General features: G+C 37.8%; 1 protein-coding gene across 1 annotated transcript in view; it reads left to right on the forward strand.

Annotated features, from left to right (window-relative positions):
* Positions 1 to 25,431, forward strand: part of KAT6B (K(lysine) acetyltransferase 6B) — a gene marked incomplete at its 5' end in the record, with an annotated part of 46,871 nt that extends 21,440 nt beyond the window's left edge. The window contains 5 exons of the mRNA XM_010014271.1: positions 15,931 to 16,162; positions 18,317 to 18,476; positions 19,097 to 19,363; positions 20,563 to 20,842; positions 22,584 to 25,431. Of these exons, the coding sequence (XP_010012573.1) occupies positions 15,931 to 16,162; positions 18,317 to 18,476; positions 19,097 to 19,363; positions 20,563 to 20,842; positions 22,584 to 25,069 (3,425 nt within the window). The remainder of the gene's footprint in view (positions 1 to 15,930; positions 16,163 to 18,316; positions 18,477 to 19,096; positions 19,364 to 20,562; positions 20,843 to 22,583) is intronic.

A 25,431-nucleotide genomic window follows, 5' to 3' on the forward strand; every position in this document is an offset into this window, starting at 1 on the left:
AAGACTGGCCGTGGAAGAATCAAAGTTGTACTCTGGTGTAGGAAAAGAGGCTCTGTTAAATGAACTTACTTGCTCCTTTCCCCAAATCTGGTGTCTGTTTCTTAGTTACGTATTTTTTCTATTCAAACAGGTGAGTAAATCTTCCAAGTTCTAATTTGCAGAAGCAGTAGAGTACCATCAGTAGCAGCACTTGAGCAGCAGCTAATGTATAACACCAGGGAAGGCAAGTTTCCAAGGGATGAGAGGAATAAAAATTGTCTCTACAAGTAAACTGTTAATGAAAAGCTTCGTCTTTCCTCCTAAATGCTTTTCATGAGTAAGCACCAGAGCAGTTTATAAAGGGGGGCAGTATCATTACCAATATTTATAAATTGGTGACTGAGAGAGAGAGAGATACACTTTCTTGCTCAGTTAAGTTCATGGCAACATTCATTAGCCTACATGGCTCCTCAATAGGAAATGACTTGGCAAAGGCCTATGAACAAGGTTTGGTGGGGTGAGCTGTTCATTTGCCATTTACAGCTTTGAAGAACTTGATTGAATATCTGGAATTGAAGCCTGTTTCTTTTCTCTCAGTTCTAGTCCTGTCTTCTGCAGTGCAAATTCCTACAATCACTTGTCCACATACAATGATTTATGGGGCTTTTGTGCGCAAAAGCTGAACTGGTGAAATATTCTGTGCTAAAAACGGGTGGGAAGTTAGGAGAGATGTAATCCTGTATGTGCTTTCAATGAGAAGTAAGGGACAATGATGGGGCAGTGAATAGGCAAACAAAGGATGGATACCTTTATAAAGTGCATTCTTGAATTCTTTCCAGTTTGCACTTGTTTCAGAACATCTGCATCTCTCTGTGGAAACGTGGAAGATCTTAATTGCTTAGGGCTCAGTTACGCCGAAGTGGTAAGCGTTGTGGATTGAGTCCAGAGAATTACTTTAGGCACAAAAGCTGGCCCACAGGCATGTGTAACATAAACCTGTATTTATGAGAAAGAGGACAGTGGTTTTTTTTAATTCTTATTGCCAGCAGTTTTGAGACAGTTTTGAACCAAGCTAAAAAAACTGCATGGTTTGAAACATAGGACACAGTTCAAGGAGACCGTGAAGAGTATAAGATTTTTCTTCTGGTCTTCAGTGCAATTTTGTTCTCACTACAAGTTTGGTAAAGGGCTGGTCTAGCATGTAAAATCAGTTTTTCTGTGAGAGAGAAGAAGTTTTGGTTTCTGCTAAGCTTGAAGAAAAGACATGTGTATTGTTCAAAAATAAAACTGCTTATTTCTTTATATGCTCAATTCAAACAGCATTTTCTATTACAGGCTCAACTAATTATGTCAAGCTTCCTAATGGTTCCAGTACTTTAAAAGCTCTGCCTTCTGATACAAACAAAAGGGTATTTTTGATTGAAAATAAGAATTCCATTTAGACAATTTTGAGCCTAGTTTTCTCACTCGTGTCCTTTACTATGGACTATAAGACAAGAGGTAGCAGCCTCAAGCCGCAGCAGGGGACGTTTAGACTGGACGTTAAGAAAAATTTCTTCACCAAAAGGGTGGTCAGGCATTGGAATGGGCTGCCCAGGGAAGTGGTGGAATCACTGACCCCAGAGGAGTTCACAAATTGTGTAGCTGAGGCCCTCAGTGACATGGTTTAGTGGCACTCCCAAGGTAATTGCTGGACTTGATGATCTTAAAGGTCTTTTCCAACCTAACTGATTCTGTCTTGGGTTTTTGTACTGTCTTCAGGAGTCAGGGTTGAGATTTCCATAGCTGGTTCCACTTTGGACAGTGAGCTGCTCTTCTAGTTCTATCTTCAACTCTGGCTTTGTGCTGCTTTGGTATATTAAGATGATTTGGAAATGTTGCTGTGCCAAAAGATTGATTTCATATCTCTTGTCTGGTTCCTGCAGTGGTGTTTCTAGGCTTTCTGCTTTAACAGCAAATAGATCACTTCTTTCTGAAAACCTGAAAGCAATGACTTTTTGTGAAGCACCATGTTTGTGCAGTCATCCAAAAAAAATGAAGTTGAACAAAACTTAACACCAGTAATGGACTAACATGTGGGCTGTCATTTAGGGCAACATATGGCTGATAGATGATACCAGTATTTGAGAAAATGTCATCCCTGTGTTGAAGATGAGTAACTTTTTTAAAATACAATAAACGTGTTGCAGTTAAGTGGTGGAATAGAGCAAAAATGCTGCTTGAGTTTTTTACAGTGGCTCTGAGCAAGTGTTGTATCGGTGAAGGAAGAGCCTTGGAAAAGGTGACTCATTTTCTTTCCTGAAAGGCTTTCATTTTTGGTAGGAAGCTGGAATGAGGCAAATGAGCAAGGCATTACAGTGTAGAAATGGTATTGCTTCTTCTTTAAAGAATACTTGAACATAAGAACAATGACAGCAGAAACACTAAAAGGGCAAAAGAAGACAGAAGTTAATGAAAAGACATACAGTTCCCTTCTTCGTTATGATGAATTCACACAATTTTTTTGCTGTGCAGCCTTGACTTGTGTTAAGTAGCTGTGTAGATTTGCCTTGTAGTAAAAGGTAGCAGGGAAGGGAGGAGAAGAGGGGGTAACTGATTTGAAACTGCATTCAGCTGGAAGCAAGACACAGACCTTGCCTTGAGAAGAACTTGTGTTCTTTATACTAATTCATAAATCAACTCCTGGAAAATAAAAGTAGACTGGGAACTGGGGAGGTGGATGCTGTAGTGATGGAGGAAGTGTATTAAGAAAGATCAGAGGTGTTTACATGTATTGTATCTAAGTTTTGGTATGCTTATGGAACTGCTGGGAACCACTGCTTACCTGCCTGCTGTTCTGAGCTAGGCCCAAGCTGCATTGGGCTGCAGGTGGTTGGATCTACTTCTTTGATATGTGTTTATGTAGAATTGATAATCTAAATACCTTAATTTGGTCATGAAAAATGATGAATTGGCCAGAAAGTAATATTTGGGGAGGGGGGGGAAATTGAGAACATCAGAAGGATTTTCTTCCATGTATAAGTACTGTAATCAAATATGGATGAGAAGTAGAAATAATATTTAAAGAATTATGGTGTCTGTGGAATGATGAACTCTTTCTGTATATAGTCCTCACACTGTTCTTTTCCAAATTGTGGTGTTATGGTGTTTTACAGTTTGCTGGGACAAATACTGAAATATAGCAGAAATACAATCTAGGAATAAATACACTTCCAAAAAACAGTTGTTTACAGTTATACTTTGCTATGGTCTATAAACAGAATTGAGATACAGATGAAGTGGGACACTATTACTATTTTTTTATTTATTTTTATAAAGATAAGATTTATTTTAACCAAGAGCATTTCAGCATTCTCTTTCTCACATTACAAACCTGAAAGAACCATTTTGTTATTGCTGAGGGTGTGGCAAACAACAGAGAGTGAGAGAGGCTGAGGGGGGAGAGGAACAGCATAGTTTAAATAGGGTATGTTGGAAAAATGCGTTCTCAAGTCAACATCATGAATTTAAGGACCAGTATAAAAGAGGTTTGTGTCATTTATTACCTTTGGTAGCCCCTATTTGAATCATTGTGGGTTGGTTGGTTTTGTTTTTTTTCTTTTACTGACTAGGTCGATCTTCTGGTCTTTTTTGTTGATGTGTTTACAGATGTATTGTGTCCAAATGAAAGGTTGAATTACCTGCCTTCTTTCTCTTCTTTTTTTCTTTAAGAGGGAGTTGAAAGTGTCTGTCTGTGAGAGCTGTGAATTTCTGAGGGAGCCTAAATGCTGCTGCTTATTTTATGTTCTTTTCTTGATGATTGATTATGTTGCTGACCTGAAGGCATGAGTTCGGCCTTTTCTAAATAACTAATAAGGAGCATTCTGTCAAGCTGAGATTTAGTTGAGGGGAGAATATAGATGGATTTTGAATCAAGCTTAGTTGACTCAAGATTATTCCAAGAAAATCAGCCTCTTGGGATTTCTTGGCATCACTTTTATATAGCTTGAAGACACTGTGCATTTATCAGAACTGCAAAGAAAGCAAGCATGTCACTTCAGATACAGAAGCTAAGACTTTTGACTGAAGAGCATCTTTATTTCAGATAGCATTGAAAACAGCTAAAAGGCAAGGCCAAACATGGTAACAATGAAAGCAAGTGTTTGTTGGACAAAGCTGTCTTTATAGGGCATTAGTGAACAGGAGAGGCCATCTGCTGAAAACTGATGGCTGAAAACAGATTTTAATTAAGTAGTGCATCTTTAATGATCAGAAATTACTACTTTTGACTGCAGAGTGTAGTTCTGTTGCAGCAAGTCAGTGGACAGAATGAGTATTTTGTAGCCTGTCGCCCTGTTGAGGCACAGTGAGACATCTCCTCCGTGAGATAACCTTGTGGGTTTCTTAATTAATGGATTGGGTTTTTTTTCAGTGCCATCGCTTGGGTCATGCACCTAATTGGGGGGGGGGTGGAAGTCTGTTGTTTTTTTGCTTGTTTACTGCTGTTCTCATTAACACTAGATCTTTAGCAGGTTGCCATGTCTTTGGCTTAGCTTCATGTAGTATGTGTGATAGATGGATTTTTGTGTTCGGTGCTTGGTAGTTAATGTGCACATTCTTTGTCATGGAGTTTCTCTATCTGCTAGCTAACGAGGTGTCACTGTAAGATTCCCTAGTAACTGCCTTCATCTGTTGGTTCCTTCTTCTAGATCTTGGTTAACTAAACAGCATGCTTTAGTACAGCAGATGAACAGCAGTAATGTTTTGCTGCTCACATAAGCAATGCAGTTTGCATCTTCTACTGTCTCACAGGCTGTGTCATGACCACTTACCTGAGCAAATACAGTATCTGCAGAGATGTCCTAGATGTGCGTTTTGACTTCCTATTTTGCTTTTGTTTGCATTCTTTGGTACTACTAGGCTGTGTTTTGTAGGTATGAAAAAAACAATGATAGAAAAAGCTCTTGGGTTCTGGAACTTGGTTATCTACTCCGAAATTGTCAAATCCATCGTTCATACGGTTTTGGTCCAGGGTATCTGTCACTTTCCAAGTGTGATAACAATCTTCCTGAGCCATGAGTCTGGGAGAGTTACATTAACAACCAGGTTAACACTCTAGCTGAGAGTTGCAGCTTAAAGGTATGGATGTCAGTTGTCTGTGCTGGTTGACCTTGGTGCCATTTAAAAGTTGTGGACATATTCAGTTTACTTTTTTATATTAGGCATAGCCTCCTCGGTCCATCTTCCTGTCTTGTCAATTGAGTCTTGTAGGAGTACATAAAGCTGGTAAGAAAGCAGACAGGTAGTGCTTTCTAATGAGCACATTTGATGTATTTTTAACAACAGTATTCATGTGCTGTCAACACAAAACATGAAAAGGTAATGACAGTCCTTAAATTCATTCAACAGCTACAGTTGTATAAACAGTTTACTGTTCAGTGTCATTTAATAATTAAAAAATGTAGTTTTAGGTAATAACTTCAGATATTGCTTATAAAATCGAGAACAGTTGAGCCTTGTTAATGATTTTCTAAACTACTTAACCTACTGACAAATTTATTCATTCAACTGGTAGTCAGGTCTGATGCCCTCTGTGCATGCGAGGGTACTTGAAGTCCTTTTTTCTTGCTTATGCTTTCACTCCACTCATAAGTAGTCCACTTCGTACACAGAACCTCCACTCAAGGGGTTTACTGGCAACTGGCACAGGTAAAATAAGTGTTAGACAATTAATTCACTCAAAGGGTGCCTTTTGTTGGTCTGACTGTAATGCAGTCATCTTTACCTTTCCTTCCCTTCATGAAGGGCATTTGTTTAGCCCTAACCTCTTCTGTGAAGCTTTCTATAAAGGAACGAAAGGGTTTGGGCCCCCTGTGTTGAGTTTACTTGAGGATGTGGAGAGGAATGAGAGCTGGCATTATTTCTTGTAACAATAATGAGAGAGTCTTTGGCTTACTCTGTTCATCACAAAGAAAGCTTTTCTTTAACCAGACAAAAGAGGAAAGGAGAATGTAGCGGGTTGTTCACTGATCTAAGCATCTCAAGTTACAGCTAGTCTTTCTTATTTTTTTTTTTTTTTTTTTTAATAGTGTTTGTGTGGATCTTGGCATTGGGGTCCTTTGAAGCTGCCTTAAAAATGCTTTCAAAGAGGGTACTAACACCTATTTCAGGTCCTCTGTCTTTGACCTTCCTCGCATTGACATAGCTAAGAACAGTTCAGAGGCACACAGAATAGTCATGGAAAAAATGGTAACATGAATTACCATTTTAGGAATCTTAAGTCTTAATAAGCTCACGTTTTAACCTTAACTATTTCTTCCTTCCACTCATGGTCATACCTCTGAACTTGGAATGCTGAGTTGACCCAACTGCATTGAGCTGTCTTGTCTGAATACTCGGCTGTTTTGATTTTTCTAACTACCCTTTTGAACCTGTGTCTTCACAACTTGTTCATGTAATTTCAAAACAAAGTATTTGGTGTTTTGTAAGATGAAAGGAAGTCTCTTAGGATAACTTGACCTGCTGGTTTGAGGGAAATCTTCACTTTAGATACTAGTGTATTATAAAAAGTTACTAGCACTTGCTGTTCTTTCAGATCTCTGGTTTGATACAGAACATTGTAAAAAACTTAAAAGTGCTTCCTTTCCATTACTAAGGGACTTACTGTACTTTGTTAGGTTTCAGACAAAACAGTGTTTAATGCAGAAATGCTTGATTCTATGTGTCCAATTCTGGTAATGCATTTGTGGGGGTGGGCCCTTAAAGTGACTGAGAAGAACTCAGAACCTGTCATGGGGAGATAGTTTACAGGTTGCTGCTTTTGTCCTGGTTAAATTCTCACTGTTTTTATTATGACACAAATATTAACAAAATATAAATCAGAGTTGAACAGTGCTGATTACTTAAGGCCAATCTTTTGAGCACAATCTATTGCTTACGACTTTCAGAAATTATGACTAGGGGCCTCAGAAGCAGATTTCAAGCTGTTTCCAACTTGTGGCAGTAGTCTGTTGCAGCTTTCTTGTTTGCTCAGGGTTTCAGCAGTGCATTGGTATCTTAAAAGTGTGTATCTGGAAAGCTTTTCATAAGTAACTTGATCCTGTCTTCTGTGTGAGTTACTTCAGTGGTGTTGGGATACTGTTGCTATGTGTGGAAGTGTATATAAACATTTATATGTGTGGCTATGATGTGCATGCATAACTATGAACCTGAGATTGACAGGTTTAAATTACACAATACATGAGGAAAAGTTCTTATATATCAGACTGAAGGCCAGAATGCTAGCATACTCTTATTTTCTCCTATTTCTGATGCAAGATGTATGTTTCTCAATGGACTTCTGCTGTGAAGGCTATGTTCAGTCTAAGACTGGGGAAAGATCAGTAGACTAAAACCTGCTCCTGTTTGACTGCTGTTTATATGACATCAGTACACTGTTCCAATCCTTTTGCTGCCTTCCAGCAGCTCTGGTTAATTTTTGATCTGACTTCACTGACAGATAGACTAGATCAGTGGACTTCCTTGCAGACTGCTGAAGTGCATAACATGGTGAGGTGAATAACTAATATGATCTAAATGCTTAATTGCATGTATTATTGTAATGCAGTTAACCTATATAGCTGGTGCAGAAGTGCACCATACATTTAAGGTCCAAATGTTCCTATTTATTATGCAATTACTCTGGACAAGTGATTAATTGAAATACCTTTTGAGTTTGTCATCTGTTATTTAAACAGCTGTGAGCATATATAGCTTAGAGAGCATATTCATGCTAGGTACAGTACTTCCTGATAGGAGAATAGTGTTTAAAATTGACAAAAATGCAACTACAATTTTACTACAAAAAAAGACCCATGAAGGTGTTGAACTTTCCCCAACCTTTGTCTGGTTACAAGATCATGAAAGTGCTTTCTAAGATGAATCCTAAATAATAGGAGACATACTTTCCTCTTGAAGTTCCTTACAGTTGTCTATCTTACCAATTCATGGAGTCCCATACTTGTTTATACTAATTTTTTCACTTTTTAGTAACAATAGAAAACCTGAAACTTTTGCTGTTAGCATTAGATTAGCTCATGGTAGGAGAACTTGCTTTGGAAGTAAACTTTTGGAAGTTTTCAAGTAAAGCACTGTCAGCAAGCTGTTATTTAAGTCCTGTGTTGCACAGGCACATTTTGAACTGGACTCGGTGATGTTTTACTCTACACTGGCAGCGTTCTTCAAGCTTTTTTATGTAATCCGTGATGTAAAACTATTGTTAGTAAAGCTCAATAGGTCCAGAAAGATAAAATGGAGTTTAGTTGGACCTTGACAGCAATTCTGTATAGCTGTTCAAATTAATTTGATTGCAGTGGCCTTAGTGCATGACTAGAGAGCAAGTATGTCCCTTGAAATGGCAGCACTGCTTCTGTCTTTCGTGTCTGTCTTGTCCTTGATTCACAGGCAGTTAAGCCATTTACTGCTCAGCTGCTGAATACCAGTACATACAGATGATGTCTCATAGACAACCAGAAGCTGGTGATAGTTTACCTTATTATGACATGCTGTATGTTGTAGGAGCTCAGTGGCTGTTTTGGGACTCTCGGAGCTCGCAACCTGACAGTTAGTCTAAGCTATGTCATTCCTTTTTGTGAGTTGAAACCTGTTTTTTAAAATGGGCTTTCTATGCAGGCAAGGCTTGGGTAAGTTTGGAAACATGTAGATTTGCTTTTGTGTTTTGCTGTGAGGCAAATTACAGTGGCAAAAGAAACTTAATTTTGGAAGCCAAGGTTAATAAATTTGGAATTGATCCTTCATATGGTTTATTCTCCACCCTGGTTCTCAGTCATTACCTATTACAAGCATAATGTCTGACATTTTGAGTTTAAAAAATATTGGAAGGTTATTCAGATTTGATAATAGTGTTGTCTGTTTCTTGGGTATTTTAATACATGAGCAGTAAATTAATGCTTTTGCAGTGATACTTCTCTTAAATTTTGATCCTTTGTATTTTAAAAAGTTGGAGAGTCTTTTTCTTCCATGTGAATGAAGTAAAGATTCACAATAAAGTTTCCTCCTTGAAGCAAGATACCATTATGATGATCAAGCAGTTTTGCTAAGAAGCTTGGAAAGTGATAGCCTAAAAAGTACAAGAGGAAACTGTCTTGATGAAACCCTGCTGAATAGAGGTTTCATGCTGATTTCTTATTTACCAAGTCCACTCTTCTTCAAAGTCTAGTAGGTTATAGTGGCAGGGTTGCTAATGAAAGATTCTTCAGCATTATTCTCATCCAGGACCTCTGCTACATTGCGTTTTCTACACAGTTCTTGTGGTCTGTAAGAGTTGCTCCTGTGAAAGCTTTGTGTGTTCTGTTTGTTAATAATTCTGTGAATGGATAGGGTTGAAACAGAATGTAAACATCTCTCTTTTATAATGAGTATTTGCTGTGAAGAATTAAAGCTCTACTTATTTTCTTGCATTAAACTACCACCAATGTGGTTCTGGTTTTGGAAAAAAACCAAAACAGCCTGCATTTGTCTGAAGCTTTTCTTTAAGATGAAATCCAATCTCATCTCTAGATGATTAAAAAAACAGTGAAGCTCTAGATGATTAAAAAACTAGTGAAGATCAAAGTTTGAGTTGCAAAATTTGAGTTAAGACCTGTCTTCTCTGGAGCAGCTATAGAGTGATCCAAGATGAGAACTCTGGAATACCCTGGTAGGACACACCCTAGGTTTATGATATTTGTCTTCTGTCTGGTTTTGGTTTTGTTTTGGTTTTTTTTTGTGTTGTTTTGATTTTTGTTGTTTGGTTTTGGTTTTTTTTGCTGGGGGTGGGGTGTTTGTTTTTGCTTTTTTTGTTTGGTGGGTTTTTTTGGGGTCTTGGGTGGTTTTTTTTTTTTCGTTTTTTGTGAAATGAGTTCTGTCTCTGTTACAGGAACATACAGACATTCTTCAGTAGTATTTTTAACTTTCTTTTTTGGAGACATTAGTATTACTGATTTTCTAGGAAGTGATATTGAACATGGTTTCTTAAATAGGATCAGAACTGTGTTTTGTCTCCAGTGCTTTGTGATTGATACATAAAACTGTTTCTTAGATCACAGACTCTGATAAATTTCTTTTAACCTTTCCAGTGTAATCTATTATTTCCAGCTTTCTGTAGCAAACAAAAATATGTGTTGTAGCTGGAACATACAACTCATGAATCCCTACATTCAGGGTCCGCTGTGAAGACTGTTTTAATTTTTAACTTGCGTAAGTGAAAAACAAATACGTGAATTTGTTGCTAGTGGCATAGGAGAAACAAACTGCATTCTGTGAGTACTTGTTGAAGTACAGAATGAGATTCAGTACTCTTATTTGCCATTCAGGCACATTTTTTCCGATTCCATCTGTTTCTGCTGAATAAAATGCACTCAGTTTTCAGAACAGTAGTTAAACATCATACATGATGCCCTCACAAGAATGAAGTGCTTTTGTGGTGCTCTTTTCAAGGAACCTTGCCTTACCTGTAAGCGATGACGTTCAGGGAGTGGAGGAGTTGGCTTAGATCAGCAGTGTTGTGTGTGGTGAGGTTGATCTGTCTGATGCAGATAGGAGAACACAGAAAATGATACTAGGTTCAGCTGCTGGCATCTTTTGGAGTAGATTGCTTTGAAACTGCCTCAGGAGGCTCTGGGTGGATTGTATTTTGGCTATGTTGAATTTTCAGTGAAAGGTATGATTATATTGCCCAGTGGAGATTGCAAGAGATGTTGTGATAATCTCATAAAAAGAGGACAATACACTTAATTTTACAAGCCAAATATAGCCCTCATTATAACCTTCTTAGAACCTAATCTGCTACAGTTCTTCGTTTTTCAAAATGTGGATGCCAACCAACTGATGATTGATTACTCAAACTGAACAAAGTAATCTTTGCATTTAATATAAATTACGGCATTTGTAGGATTATTCCAGGTTGTAAAGTTGTTGTTTTTTTTCTTAATAGGAATAGTAAATATAATTACAACAAAAACACTTGTTTAAAACCTTCATATTGGCTAAGTTCTCCAGTTTCTCAGGTGAATAGGGAACCGTTAATGGAAGTGTTTGTTTAGTCCTGAGCAGTATGTATGCCACAGTGTAACTGAGCCACAGTGCAGCCACGCTCTCTTGCATGCACACAAGCAAGTGTAATTCAGACACCGACATCCAGGTCACAAATGGGCTGGAGGGAAGGGAGGACAGGAGTGTGATTTTTGGTTTTGTGGTTTACTTGAATCAGGTTAAGTTACTTGACTGACTTGAAAACCTGATGGCTTTGTAATGATTGTAGTCAGTCTTAAACATACTCAAAGAAACAGAACTTTTTTTTTTAGCTAGAACTCTTTTCTTTGACCATTCATCAGAAATGAAATGATAAATTGATTTTTTCATTTCTGTACTATATAAAGCATGTATAGGGAGCACACAGATGCAGGTGAGTCCTTAAAGAGTATCTTCAAACTTCATTTGACTTCTTTCTGTCAATTCTAGTTTGTTCACTTGGTCTTTCTTAGTATACCAGTTAATTATTTGGTGTCTTCATTGGCTCCTTCCTATGCCAGTGCCCTCTATGTAATCTTCATCTGTCATCTTACAGCTTTGAGAGCTGCCTTTGCTACAGTGTTCAAAGCAAAGGGACAAGTCTTTATTTCTTCAATAGGTAATAAAATTCCATTCAGCCGTCTCAAGCTGAATTGTATCTGCTGAATTTAAAACTCTGGTGTGATTTATGGTTAATATTAGAAAGCTAAGGTAGTGAAATTTAGAAGTATGTAAGGCAGGGGAAGAGGGATGTGTCTTGGGGATTTGGAGACTTAAATAGCAGCTTATGGCAGTTTATGACATGTATGCATAAAACTGCTTTTGTGCCACAGAACTGAAAAGGGGATGATATGATCCTGATTTTTAGATTTTTAGGGGAGAGCTAAGGAGATACAAGTCAGTTCGTCTCGCATCAGTACCAGGTATATTAGAGGACATGACAATAAAGGCTTGTACTAGGAAGCACATAGGTAAATGCAGTGCATGGAGGAAGAAGATGAACTCTGTGCTGCTTGTAGAAGACAATGATACTTACCAGTCATACCAACTTCTTAGAAAATGCCAAATGGTGTGAGGAGGATACACATCTGGTGGGTTCCGTTTATTTGGCCAGAGCCAGACTAATTCTGTTGACATGTGAGTGTCACAAGATGGTTGCCTGTTTTAGTCTATCCATTGCATATTTTTTCCTTTCTGTTTGCCACTGACAGAACGGGGTATACTATCAAGACAGACCTCTGTTCTCATGCTGTTTCATTTGTTTTAAGAGACAGAACTGAACATAAAAGTATAAGTAATTAACTGAAAGTTTCTGGAGACTGACACAGCTGTATTAAAGTTTTTGTTTTCATGTAAGTGCTCACATGAGCTACAGCATTGTGGACCATGCTGTAGCTATTTCAGGGAAGTTACATATTCGGGATGACGTAGATTGAAATTGCAAGATACTGGTCAATTTAGCCTCTTTATGTTTTAGTGTCTGATTATCTCCTAATTTTTATTGGAGGCATAAAATATATGCGTCATACAGTTCTCTGATTGAATTTCTTCTAATTGTTTTAAATCTTGAATATAATAAAACCTTAGTGGTTCTGAGGAGGTTTGCATGACAGAAATCAAAGGCTGTAAATTGCATGTGGTATGTTGCTTCACTATGAAGTCTGGAGAGAATGCAAGAAATAAAAATCATTCGCAGTATTTGGCTGTTGAATTTTGAGATAGTATCGCTCACATTTCCAGATAGACAACTCATTGTTCTTCTAGATTAGGTTTTATATTTTGTGGGGAGCTGGTTGGGGTTTTTTTTTTGTTGTTGTTGGGGGTTTGGGGTTTTTCTTGTTTGTTGGGGTTTTTTGTGTGTTTTGGTGGGGATTATTTGTTTTGGTTTTTTTTAGTGGTTTTTTGTTCTTTTTTTTTCTTTGTTTGTTTTGTTTGTGTGTGTGTGTGTAACTTGCAGTCTGACTTGCTTACTCTTGCGGGCTGGGTGGGGAGGAGCTCTCTTTTGTCCTCTGAATGTTGGTCTTGTCCATAGTCTGATATCAGGGGTTATAGTTTAAGAAAGTTCAAGTTTCCACTTTGTGGCTATCCATTACTTAGATTAGGTAGACACAATGACGCTGGGGGTATGTATTTAACAGGGGCATATTGTACTCATTTCAGATGCTTCAGGATAGATACACAAGAAACCAAGATCAGTGTTTTTTATTTACCTGCAACTTAGATCAATTATTTGGCGTCTCTTTGGTAAGTTTAATTTAATGGATGTCATTCAAATCACAGAATCTCTTAAGAGAAGCTTTCCAGTCAGTGCTCACTACATGTAACTGAGACTGTTACTTCTGCTTTATATTTTTGATCCTATAGAATGTATCTTGGATAAGCATAGGTATATTGTAGAATGATTGAAGAATACAGACAGATATTATTGCCATGTAGGTTAAGTTTCACTGCTTTAATGTAGAGTAAAATACAAGAAAATGACTGCTAAGAAACTAATCTCAAAGTTCCCAGCCATTGGTAAGATCCAATGAGCAGGGATATACTAGTAGAACTATAAAGCTACTTGTGGTTGCCTAACTAATGATTTCGAACTCTAATATATGGTTTCTTACGAAGCGTTGTATGACATATACGAGAAAGTACAGTTGCAGCCCTGTTACGCATGAGGAAAATGGAAGTGGAGGAAGAAGGTTCTTGTCCAACTGGTTATAAAGTGTAATGAAAATCAAGAATGAAATGCAGGTCTTGCAAACAGCCTACAAACACTTTGTGAACAAGTTCCCTTCAGTGTGAAGTTGGTAGGTTAAACTGTAAAGTTACTTGGAGCAGCTGTAAGTTCTTGTCAATTTATTTTAAAAATGCAAGTTATTCTCTCTCTCTTGTTTTGAGACTTCTATCACTACTTGAACTGCTGCAGTTTGGCATTGATGTCCTCGTATGAAACCTACTGCTATGTGTCGTAAACAAGCTATTTCAAAATTCTTTCTTGGTACAGGTGAAGTTTTGCCTAAAATCATGCAGAATAGGCTATACGCTATAGGTCTCCTTTTGCACTGTTGGAAGTAATAAAATTCCTTTAAAGCTATTCAGTATGCAACATGGTTTTGAATGTGAAGTTTGTTTTGGGTTTTTTTTCTGTTGGCAACAGTTACATGTAGTACTAAGATGTATCATCTAGTTATAGAAAACCTTAATATGCTGCAACTTCACATGGTAAAACACCTTCCTTTAGTTTTAAGGTAGTGTTTGTTCTGTAAACCAGAATAAATTTACTTGCTGAGTTTCCGGTGGTACCATGCTGATGTAGACAAGGTTATATGTAGGCATCTATGTGCTGTGTAGAAGTAGGCAGACATGGGATGGTATTCCTCCCGAAGAATCTGACAATTTTATCATAAGTCATGATAATAGATAGGGAACGCGTCAGTATCTAGGTTATTACTGACTGCTAGAAATGTAGTAGGATGTCTGCTTTCCTCTGTAAACATCTTTATACAATCTGGAAGTTAGAGTATGATGATCACTGCATGTAATTCTTTTCAAATTCTGTTATGGACCTTTTGCATTGCCCCTGAAAATGGGAAGACCATTTTTTGAGGCTGAGTAAATATACATGTATGTATGCATGCATTTCATATTTTTATATGTTTGAGAAAACAGATGTATGAGTGTGCACAGTTTGTATATGGTAGAGCATACAGCAGAATAAGGGAACAGCTACTGCTTCACTCAAAGCTGGATGTTAATCGTATGTTTTTAATTTACAGCTAACCTAATTAGAAGAAACTTTGTAAAGAAGTCAGGAGGATTTATTTAGCAAATGGGATGTGGTTGTACTAGATATATGTTAAAATGATCTTTGAAAAAATAAAAAGAGGAATTACAACTTAAAAAAGAAGTATTTGAGAATATTGGAAGGCAAAAGAACTGTACATGTTGGTGGATTCCAAATGATGTTGAGTAATGTAATTTCATAAGCATGATGTCCATGCTCATGTTGGAATAAGCATTTTATAAGCCTGGTGTTTAAGGCCATGTTTTGGTAGTGTTTGTAAAGTGCAGAATATGTATCATGGAGGGAGGGATGAACTACTGTGAAAGCATCACATTTTATTAATTGTGGGGGTTTATGCTTGAATTAGTTTTAATGGTGGCAAATATGAGACTTCTGTTATCACCAGGCAGGTGTGGCGTTCTTTAAATTGTAGAAGTTTCTTAAAGCTGAAGAGAGTTAAAAGGGACTTATACATAGACTATAAAATGAGCATGTTGTGTTTTATAGTAGCTGATTGGATACTGGTTTTGAAGACTGCAAATTGGAATTATGTGACTGTTCTTAAACATTAAGGGAGATTATTTTTTGATTATTTCTTCTAAGTAACTCTCCTGGTAATTCAACTTGTGAATTATGTGTTACCTCTGAAATGCAACAACTAACTGTTTAATCTAAAACTTACATCACCCGGGGCTTCTTGAAGAAAGACAACTTAAATGATATTACTCATTACACTTCCTCTTGAGATTCTTTTGAAAATTCTTGGCTTCAAAAATGTAACTCAGGTGTAAAAGTTCCTCAGAAGGCCAGACAGTTGTAGTTCTAAATGAGATCATGTATGATGAGACCGGTTCTGAAATGTGTTGGCTTTTTTCTTTTCTCCTTGTGATTAAGGAGGGGGGGGGGTGCGTATGGTTAATGTTTGATTCTAGGAGATCTGAGTCTCCTAGAAGGATTTAATCTTTTTCGATGATGCTATAATGATGAAAACCAATCTCTTTCATGGACAGACTTTCTTCAATTCGAAGAGTTGCCAATAATGTAATCAGTCATGATGATCTTTCTATTAATACCAACTTTCTTAAGGGGTAGATAAAATTCCTTGATTTTGTTATCTCAATAAGGTATTCTGTTTCTTTTCCTTATAGGCTATTTACTTTCTAGAAGAGAGGGTCAAGCAGGATCCCCTGAAAAGCCATTGTCTGATCTGGGTCGTCTCTCATACTTGGCTTATTGGAAAAGTGTCATATTAGAATACCTTAACTGCCACCATGAAAAACAAATCAGCATCAAAGGAATGAGTCGAGCTACTGGAATGTGCCCGCATGATATTGCCACAACCCTACAGCAACATAGCATGATAGATAAAAGAGAAGATAGGTCAGTGAATCTTGCTTAAAAAAAATAAAAAATAAAAAAAATTGGAAATACTGAGACCAAAGAGTCATTTTCTCTACTTAGAAAATGTTTGATGTGAAAAATGTCTGTGTAAACTTTAATGTGAATGATAACCATCTTACTGAAGAAGTGAGTACAGCCAGGTCTTGCTAATTAATGGGGTTTCACATAAAGAGTTTTTCTCCCTATACAAATGGTGGGGTTTTTTGGAACCTCTTTCATGTTAATGGTTATTAGAAGGGTGCAGCCAGCTTGAAGTATTTTCAGTGAAGAGTTCTGTTTCATTCAGTATCATCTTCCGTAAGTACATTTCTCAAATCTTGTTTGCAAATAATCTTACTCTGAATACCAGTGAGGGAAAAATCTGAGTTTGTGGGTGGCAGTCTCTCTCTAAACATCCTCTTTTTCAATCATGACCAAATTCACACAAGCCATGGGATTTGATCAGCTCTACATGAAGTCCTCCTGCCCAAGGTACTGGGAATGCAAGTTTCTAATGTTACGATCAGTGTTAGTGCACTGGGAAGCTGATTGCCTGTTTTGTAAATATCTCAATTCTTAATGATCTTGAGTGATACTACACATTTTAAATGTGGTATTTTTGTTGTTTGGGCTCTTTTTTATAAAATGCCATAAATGACTTTCCATGGTATTTGTGTTTCTGAAGAGCTTAGTAATTCTTACTGGTTATTCCAATCACAGAAACTTTATAATAAGCAAAACTGCCTTGCAGACAGTGGATTGCCAAAAAAATGAGTATCAGGAATAGCTCAGCTTCAGTAATTTTCTTGTGCACCCATACTAGTATTCAAAGCTAGGAAGTTTTGAACTAGTAAAAATGCAAGTGTTCAGAAAGGAGGTTGGCTTACCAGGATGGTGTTACGCGAGTAGTAGTAAGAGGAGTGCTGTCACTGCATTGAATCCTTAACTTTCTGGGGTGTTTATTTATGGACAGCCTGATGGGATAAATGCATTTTAAGGTAGAATCCAGGATTCCTTATGTGCAGCTTCTACCCTGTCACAAATTACTACAGACCCTGAATACTGACACCCCACTGGAAAATTAATGTTCTTTCATCTATAGAATTAAAGAGTACTTTATGAACAAGGTTAGGGTTTTTTTCACAGGTAGTAAAGCTCAGACAGGGACATGAACTAACCTGGCTAAAGGTATCTAAAAGGTCAGTGACTGAGCCAGGAAAAGAAATCTTATCTATCATTGAAATTCCTGCTAGACTAACCTTGGGAATTGGGTATGGCTTTTTATGATTTCCTACACTTGGTTAATTTTTCTCACATGTAACAAAGTAGAAACTTGTCACAATTCTGTGAAAAGGGTTCACCTGGTTTTTAATTACTACTTTTTTTTTTTTTTTTTTTTTTTTGGTAAGCATTCTCTCAGTGGAAAGCAATATTGTCATTTAACCTACCTGATTTTTACAGCATTTGAAAGCCTTGCTAAAAAACACTTTTTTTTTTTTTTTTTTTTTTTTTTTTTTCCTGAATTATATAGTTCTTTGTAACAGGGGACTCTGGCGAGATATGTGCTAGTATATTAGCATAGTGTGCTTTATGTTAGTCTTCACCTACTTTTGATATGCTACTTCATTTCATTAGCTACTTCATGAGTTGTTTTCTACTGCATCGGCATAGGACTAAGTTATATGTTTATGCATTGTTAGAAAACCTTTAACGTGCTTTCTTGTCCAGTTAGCTGCCATCTTCAGTTGTAATATTAATGATTTTCTTGCTCTTTACTTGATGATCCACAGTGTTTTCTATTTACGCTTATGTGTCATATTAAAATTGGAAATTGTTCTGCCAGTTACTGAAGTGCCAACACTAAGCCTCCTGCATGATTTAGAGTAGTCAATTATACAACCTTTACGTTCCTCTCTGTTGCCCTGGTGATGTTTAGTACTGAGCTTTCACTTCATCTACTTCTGTTTCATCACTTCCTCCTAGTAAACAGACAGTAGTATAAGCATGTTACCTATGTGTGTCAGCTGATATTTGCAGTTTCATATATCCATTTAGTTACCCATCTATTTTTTATTGTGCAGAAGTATTTAAACTCTAGGAAGGTTGATTGGGGAGATCACTTTCTAAAATAAATTACTGTTTATTGGATTGTAGATTTGTAATTATTAGAAGGGAAAAGCTGATTTCAAGTCATATGGAGAAACTGAAAGCGAATCCACGTATCAATGAAGTAGATCCTGAAAGCTTGAGATGGACTCCTTTGTTAGTTTCCAATGCTGCAGTTTCTGAAGAAGAGAGAGAAGCAGAAAAGGAGGTAATAGCAGCAAGTTCTTATGCTGAATTTCCCTTCCTTTGGATTTCATAACTTTGAATATTCAGCATTAGGCTGTCTTAAACTGGAGCAGTTTTAACTTTGACCACTGCTTAATGGTAGAGGATACTGATACTATTGTAATGCACAGTTTTTGGAGGCTGTGCAGCGAGACATGGTAACTCTTTGGGAATGAATATGAAAACTTAAAACATTGACTCACTTGTCATGGAGCTGTATTTATCACTCTTGAGGTAGCCGAAGAGCATGTAATCAGATCAAATTTGGTGCAGAGCTCAGGGGCTGCAGTGTCAATCGATTCTTTGTGTTATGAACTTGCTCAAAGTGATCCAGTCAGTGGGCATGTAATGTAGTGCTAAAGGACTTAAATCAATTCACTGCATCATTAATAGTGCTAAATATCCCATGAAATGCAATCTTCTTTGGTTTGTTATCCTAACTGTTGTAAAGGAGCTACTAGATGATTCAGCTGAAATGTTGTTGCTAGGTTAGCCAGCAGTGCTAATCAGGGTTGACTTATTGTAACTCTTTAGCTGAATGTAACAGATATGGTTAAGTAAATGCTGTTTCAGTGACCTGTTATTTTAACCTCAACCCTTCAGGCTGAGCGTCTGATGGAACAAGCTAGCTGCTGGGAAAAGGAAGAGCAAGAAATATTCTCCACGAGAAGTAATAGTAGGCAATCACCTGCAAAAGTACAATCTAAAAATAAATATTTGCGATCTCCGGAAAGTGTGGCAGTGGTGGGGGAGCGAGGGCAATCCACAGAGCAGTCGAAGGAGAGCAGTGAGGAGGACGGCGGGGATGAGAGTCAGCAGAATTCACCTCCCCGGCTGACAAAGCCACAGTCCCTGGCCATAAAAAGAAAGGTGTGTTACTTCAGTGGTTTGGTTTCAAGTCATTTATCTCTTACTTCAATCAGTTATCATTGAAATAACAATCTGGTCTTTTATGAACATTTATTAGACTGTTGTAATCTGTTCTGTATTGTTTGGACACTGAACAACTCCCATCTTCTGGTTTTTCCTCTCAAGCCATTCTTTTATCTTTTTGATTTTTCACAGAACTGTAAAATACTAGTGACACAAAATCAGAATTTCCTGTTAATTCTTAAAATAGTGATTGCCCTCTGCTGTTTGGCACTGGTAGTGGTTCAATATTTTAATGGTTATTCCTTTATTCATTTTAAGATGGAGGCCAGCTTGTGGGGTTTGTCATCTTGTTGCTTTTAATACAGGAACTCCTTAAAGGAGAATTCCTGTTTTTTAGAAGCAAATAGTATTAAAAGGGGTTTTGGTTGGGTTGTGTTGGGGTTTTTTCTACCCATATTCTTCTAAATTCTGGTTACTGCAGTATTTATTAAGTCTTAATTTCATTGAAAAATCAGCTTCTTGAATGGTTTAAATTAGTAAGCTAAGCATCCCAAAATTTTAAAGCACTGGCATGTGTTTACATGTCTGGTGAGAATTAGGGAACTGGAGTGTCCCCTTTCTCTATACTTTAGATGAGCAAACTTAAAAGTTACTATAAATCTGAGAGAATGCATAATAGTAGAAATATAAACTGTTGAACAGGGTTTTTTTCTTTACAGCAGACAACTAGAGGATTTTTTTAGTGTATTGTTGAGACCAGTGTGAAGCTTGAGGTTCGCTTCCTTTGCTCTTATCTATTTTTCTGTATACATACTTCTAAAATAGCAGAAACCAGAAATGTAGAAGTATAAACTTTGATACATGAAGGTTGTTGGGCAATTCTATATCTACAGTAGAAAAACATATAAGTACAATTTAGGTAATACTGCTATGAATATTTGACAGAAGAAGGTAAAAGTCACTACTGTATGAAGAAAATTCTAGTATTAATTTTTGCCTACAGAAAGGTTGTGTGCATGTATACATGCATACCTATTTTACATTTCACCTTTAGAATCTGTCTATGTAAGATTTTTTTTTTGAATCAGTAAACAGATTATTGTGAGCTCACTTTACAAAAATGTATTTATTTATGCCCAGAGTCAATTAACAAACAGGAATGTAGAAAGAGTTATATTTGTGGAATTATTTTTCAGAGACCTTTCATACTGAAAAAGAAAAGGGGGCGTAAACGCAGAAGGATTAATAGCAGTGTTACAACAGAGACAATTTCTGAAACAACAGAGGTGTTGAATGAGCCATTTGATAACTCGGATGAAGAGCGTATGGATGGGGAAGATGATGACTTGAAGCCTGTGATTAGAAAAGCTTTTGAGTATCAGCCTGGGCAGCAGAAACAGGAGAAGGACGAGGAGGAAGAGCAGAGCAAGGAGGAGAAAGATACTTGTTGTTACAGGAGTGATGACAATTGTACAAGTAAGCTGAAAGTTTTCTTATATCTTCACATAATTCAATTGGTGACCTTCAAAGGAAGTGTTTATTTTTGTCATAAATCTGGAAAATCTGAAAATCTTTTAATGAGATCTTTTTAGCCATTTTTAATTTAGCCATTTTGATCTTAAAATCATATGGTCTTAATGCTTCGTGCTTAGAGGTGCTACTGGAGCCATTACTTCCATGTAGTTCATTAGAATTCAGGTGGTGGCTTCAGATTTGCAATGTATTGGTTTGATTGTGTTTACTTCTACTGTTATTCCGGACCCATTAATATTATAATCTGTTTTTTTGTGTTCAGGAAACAAGTGATTTTTAGTCTTGAGCACTGCAGTCCTTGTCACGTTGCCAGAAGCAACTTTTATGTCCCTACAGCAGGGCATTTAATGCTCAACATAGCAGGGGGTATCACTGGAATGTTGTCCCATACTGGTTTTGTATCCTTAGTAAGGGATACAAGCAAGAGTGAGATTTGATTTACACAAAATATCTTTTGATTCAGTATTGTTGGTAATTCAATGAAGTGTCTGCTACATTAGGCATACTATGGTCTCAGCACTAGGGTCCCTATCTTTTTTTGTCCACAAAAGAAAGAGGTAGTTAAAATTATGTTCTTACAAAGCTGCTTATCTAGTTTGAGTTCAGGGATATTTCCTGGCAGAAAAGGTAGTGGATGGAGAGTGACACTACTAATGAGCTGTTCTGAACATACACTCATCCCCTGGCCTCCTGGCTCTCAAGTTACGCTTATAAGTTTTAATTCCAGAATGAATGGCTGGATTCTCAGATCTGTATATTTTCTCTAAGAAGCCAGTGGGTACTATTTTAGTATTTTCGTAATTGCATGGGAAGTTTAATCGTTGCAATCCTCAGTGGAGGGATCCTACACTGATTTGTATTTTAAACAGCTTTTTTGTGTGCTAGAGCAACCATGCTTACAAATGTTGGTGTTGTTCCAAACCAGTGCACAGGTACATTAGAATATTAGCACTTTTTCCTGCTTCTCGAAAGAAATGAGTTAGTTAAACTAATAGTAGCAAATTCAGAGTGTTCCAGCTATGTCCCAGTGGTCAGATTTGCACTTCTTTAACTAGACTGATACTGTGTGTCTGTCCATGAACAATGTCATCACATTAATTGACTGTCGGAGTGTTACAACACTACAGTGAGAGGCAGAAGTTGGCAAAGGAATATTGATGAAGCCATTACACTCCCAAGCATAGCATGTTATATTCTGAGAATTCTCCCTTTTTCTGGTGTATTTGGGAAGAGAGAAAAAGAATGAGTGTGTTTGGGAAGGGTTTGATTTTGGTTTTTTTGTTTTTATAATCAGTGGATTGATTTAGTATTCAGATGCACTCTGTGTTTAATTATCTTTTGCATTTGTCATGTACTATGAGCTGTGTCATGATATGCTGCTCATGAAGAGATACTAGGATTTAGTTTACAAGTGACTTAAATCTCTGGAATTCTTCTAGTGTTTAAATGGTGGTTCTCCTAGTCCCTGTCAAAAGGCCACTGAACAAGAACACTTTACATATCTGTGTGTGTTTAAGCTGTAGATATTATGTCATTCTATTGTGGTTTGAGATCTGCTTATGCCTCTTGTTCCAGAGTTTCTTAATATGTTTTGAGTTTATAAATTACTTTTGGCTTTATGTTTGAAATACTGTTTAGTTTGTGCAAGCTAAGACTTTTCTTTTGTCTCTATTGCCTCCCAAAGATAATACAGAGGATGTAGCTGTGTTGGAAGAGAGCACTAAAGACAATCTTGAACCTTTAAAGAGTAAGCAAGGTTGGCCCAAAGGAGTTAAGCGCGGTCCATCTAAATGGAGGCAAAGCAAAGAAAGAAAACCTGGCTTTAAGCTTAACTTATACACTCCACCCGAGACTCCTATGGAGCCTGACTATCAGGTGTTGGTGGAGGAACAAAAGGAAGTAGTTGAAGACAAATCCTGCTCAGTTAGTGCTGTTACAGAGGAAGTGATTAAAGAGCCTGTTGAAGTATTACCACCACCAGATGGTGAGGTAAAAGAGGTAGAACCTGAACCTCTGCATCCACCCAGTGAACCCTTTGAAAAACAAGAAGATGATACAATGAAAGCTGGGGAAGAAGAAAGCAATGTAGAAGAAGGTGGAATCAATTCAAAAGATGAAGAAAAAGAGAAGGCAGAAGAGGTGTTTCTGCAAAAAGAGGAGTCAGTGCATTTGGATGATCAGGAGGAGGAGGAGGAGGAAGAGGATGAAGAACCATCTCACAATGAGGATCATGATGCAGATGATGAAGACGATAGCCACATGGGTTCATCAGAAGTGGAGAAAGAGGAATTGCCTGGTGAAGCTTTCAAAGAAATGCTGGAAACACAGCAATCTTTTTTAGACGTAAATGTTCAAACTGGTAATTCAAATCAGGAGGACTTAATGGATTGTGGTGTTGACCTTGCAGCCGATGAGTGTGAAAGTGACCAGAAAGAACTTGCTACAGATTCAGACCCAGTGCCTGAATCTGATGATGATCATACAGATAACAACCAGGACCAAAAAGCTGGTGAAGAATTACATTCCGATTTCAAAGGAGAGAGTACTGAGACCATGGAGATTGATTCAGAGACAGTTCAAGCAGTACAGTCTCTAACCCAAGAATCAAGTGAACACGAAGATACATTTCAGGACTGTGCAGAGACTCAAGAGGCCTGTAGAAGCTTGCAAAACTATACCCATAATGACCAAAGTCCCCAAATGACCACACTGGATGATTGTCAGCAGTCTGACCACAGTAGTCCAGTTTCATCTGTGCACTCTCATCCCAGCCAGTCAGTTCGTTCTGTTAATAGTCCAAATGTTGCTCCTTTAGAGAACAGCTATGCTCAGATCAGCCCAGATCAAAGTGCCATTTCTGTGCCGTCTCTACAGAACATGGAGACCAGCCCAATGATGGATGTTCCCTCAGTTTCTGATCATTCGCAACAAGTTGTGGATAGTGGATTTAGTGACTTAGGGAGCATTGAGAGCACAACAGAAAACTATGAAAACCCAAGCAGTTATGATTCTACAATGGGTAGTAGTATCTGTGGAAACAACTCTTCTCAAAACAGTTGCTCATACAGTAGCCTCACATCTAGTAACCTAACACAGAGTAGCTGTGCAGTGACACAGCAGATGTCTAGCATTAATGGAAGCTGCAGTATGATGCAAACAAACATCAATTCTCCTCCCACTTGTAATGTAAAATCTCCCCAAGGTTGTGTTGTTGAAAGGCCTCCAAGCAGCAACCAACAGTTATCCCAGTGCAGCATGGCCACTAATTTTACACCACCTATGCAGTTAACTGAAATCCCCGAGACTGGCAATGCCAACATTGGATTATATGAAAGAATGGGGCAGAGTGAATTTGGAGCGGGGCATTACTCACAGCCATCTGCCACCTTCAGCCTTGCCAAACTGCAACAGTTAACTAACACGCTTATGGATCATTCTTTGCCTTACAGCCATTCAGCTGCTGTAACTTCCTATGCAAACAGTGCCTCTTTGTCAACCCCCTTAAGTAATACAGGGCTTGTTCAGCTTTCTCAGTCTCCACATGCTGTTCCTGGAGGACCCCAAGCACAGGCTACGATGACCCCTCCCCCCAACCTTACTCCTCCTCCCATGAATTTACCACCTCCCCTTTTGCAGCGTAATATGGCTTCATCGAATATTGGAATATCCCACACCCAAAGACTGCAGACTCAGATGGCCAGCAAAAGTCACGTTTCTGTGAGAACCAAATCCACGCCACTGCCACCTGCTGCTGCAGCCCATCAGCCACAAATCTATGGGCGTACTTCACAGACTGTGGCCATGCAAGGGCCCACGCGGACCTTAACAATGCAGCGTGGTATGAACATGAGTGTAAATTTGATGCCAGCCCCAGCTTATAATGTTAATTCAGTGAACATGAATATGAATACCCTTAATGCTATGAATGGTTATAGTATGTCCCAGCCAATGATGAATAGTGGATATCACAGTAATCATGGGTATATGAATCAAACACCCCAGTACCCTATGCAGATGCAGATGGGAATGATGGGAACCCAGCCATATGCACAGCAACCAATGCAGACAGCACCCCACAGTAACATGATGTACACTCCTCCGGGGCATCATGGCTACATGAATACAGGCATGTCTAAACAGTCTCTTAACGGATCCTACATGAGAAGGTAGGCCCTTTGGAAAGACAGACTACCCAACTGGCATATTGGATTGATCTGCACAAGTATCTTTTGGAGAGTACGATTTCAAAACCAGCAATTGGTGTGAATGCAAAAACATTTGTTGGCACCATTTAAAAGCTGTATGCAGCAGAAAGCCTTATACAAGTTTTTCTTTTTTCTTTATTTTTTGTTCTGTTGTTTTGTTTCTCCTTTTTTTTTCTTTTTTTTTTTTTTTTCCTTCTTTTTAACTTCGTGGGATTAAACTTTTTGTTTGGGGGGAATTAAGTGGTTTTCCATTTTTTTTTTATTTCATTGAGCTTGAAGTTCTCTGGAAAGGAAGAACTCTTTCTATGAACTGCAATTAACACAGCA

The sequence above is a fragment of the Nestor notabilis genome, unplaced genomic scaffold (genome assembly GCF_000696875.1).
Source record: "Nestor notabilis isolate BGI_N333 unplaced genomic scaffold, ASM69687v1 scaffold11085, whole genome shotgun sequence".
In the NCBI taxonomy this organism is placed as follows: domain Eukaryota; kingdom Metazoa; phylum Chordata; class Aves; order Psittaciformes; family Psittacidae; genus Nestor; species Nestor notabilis.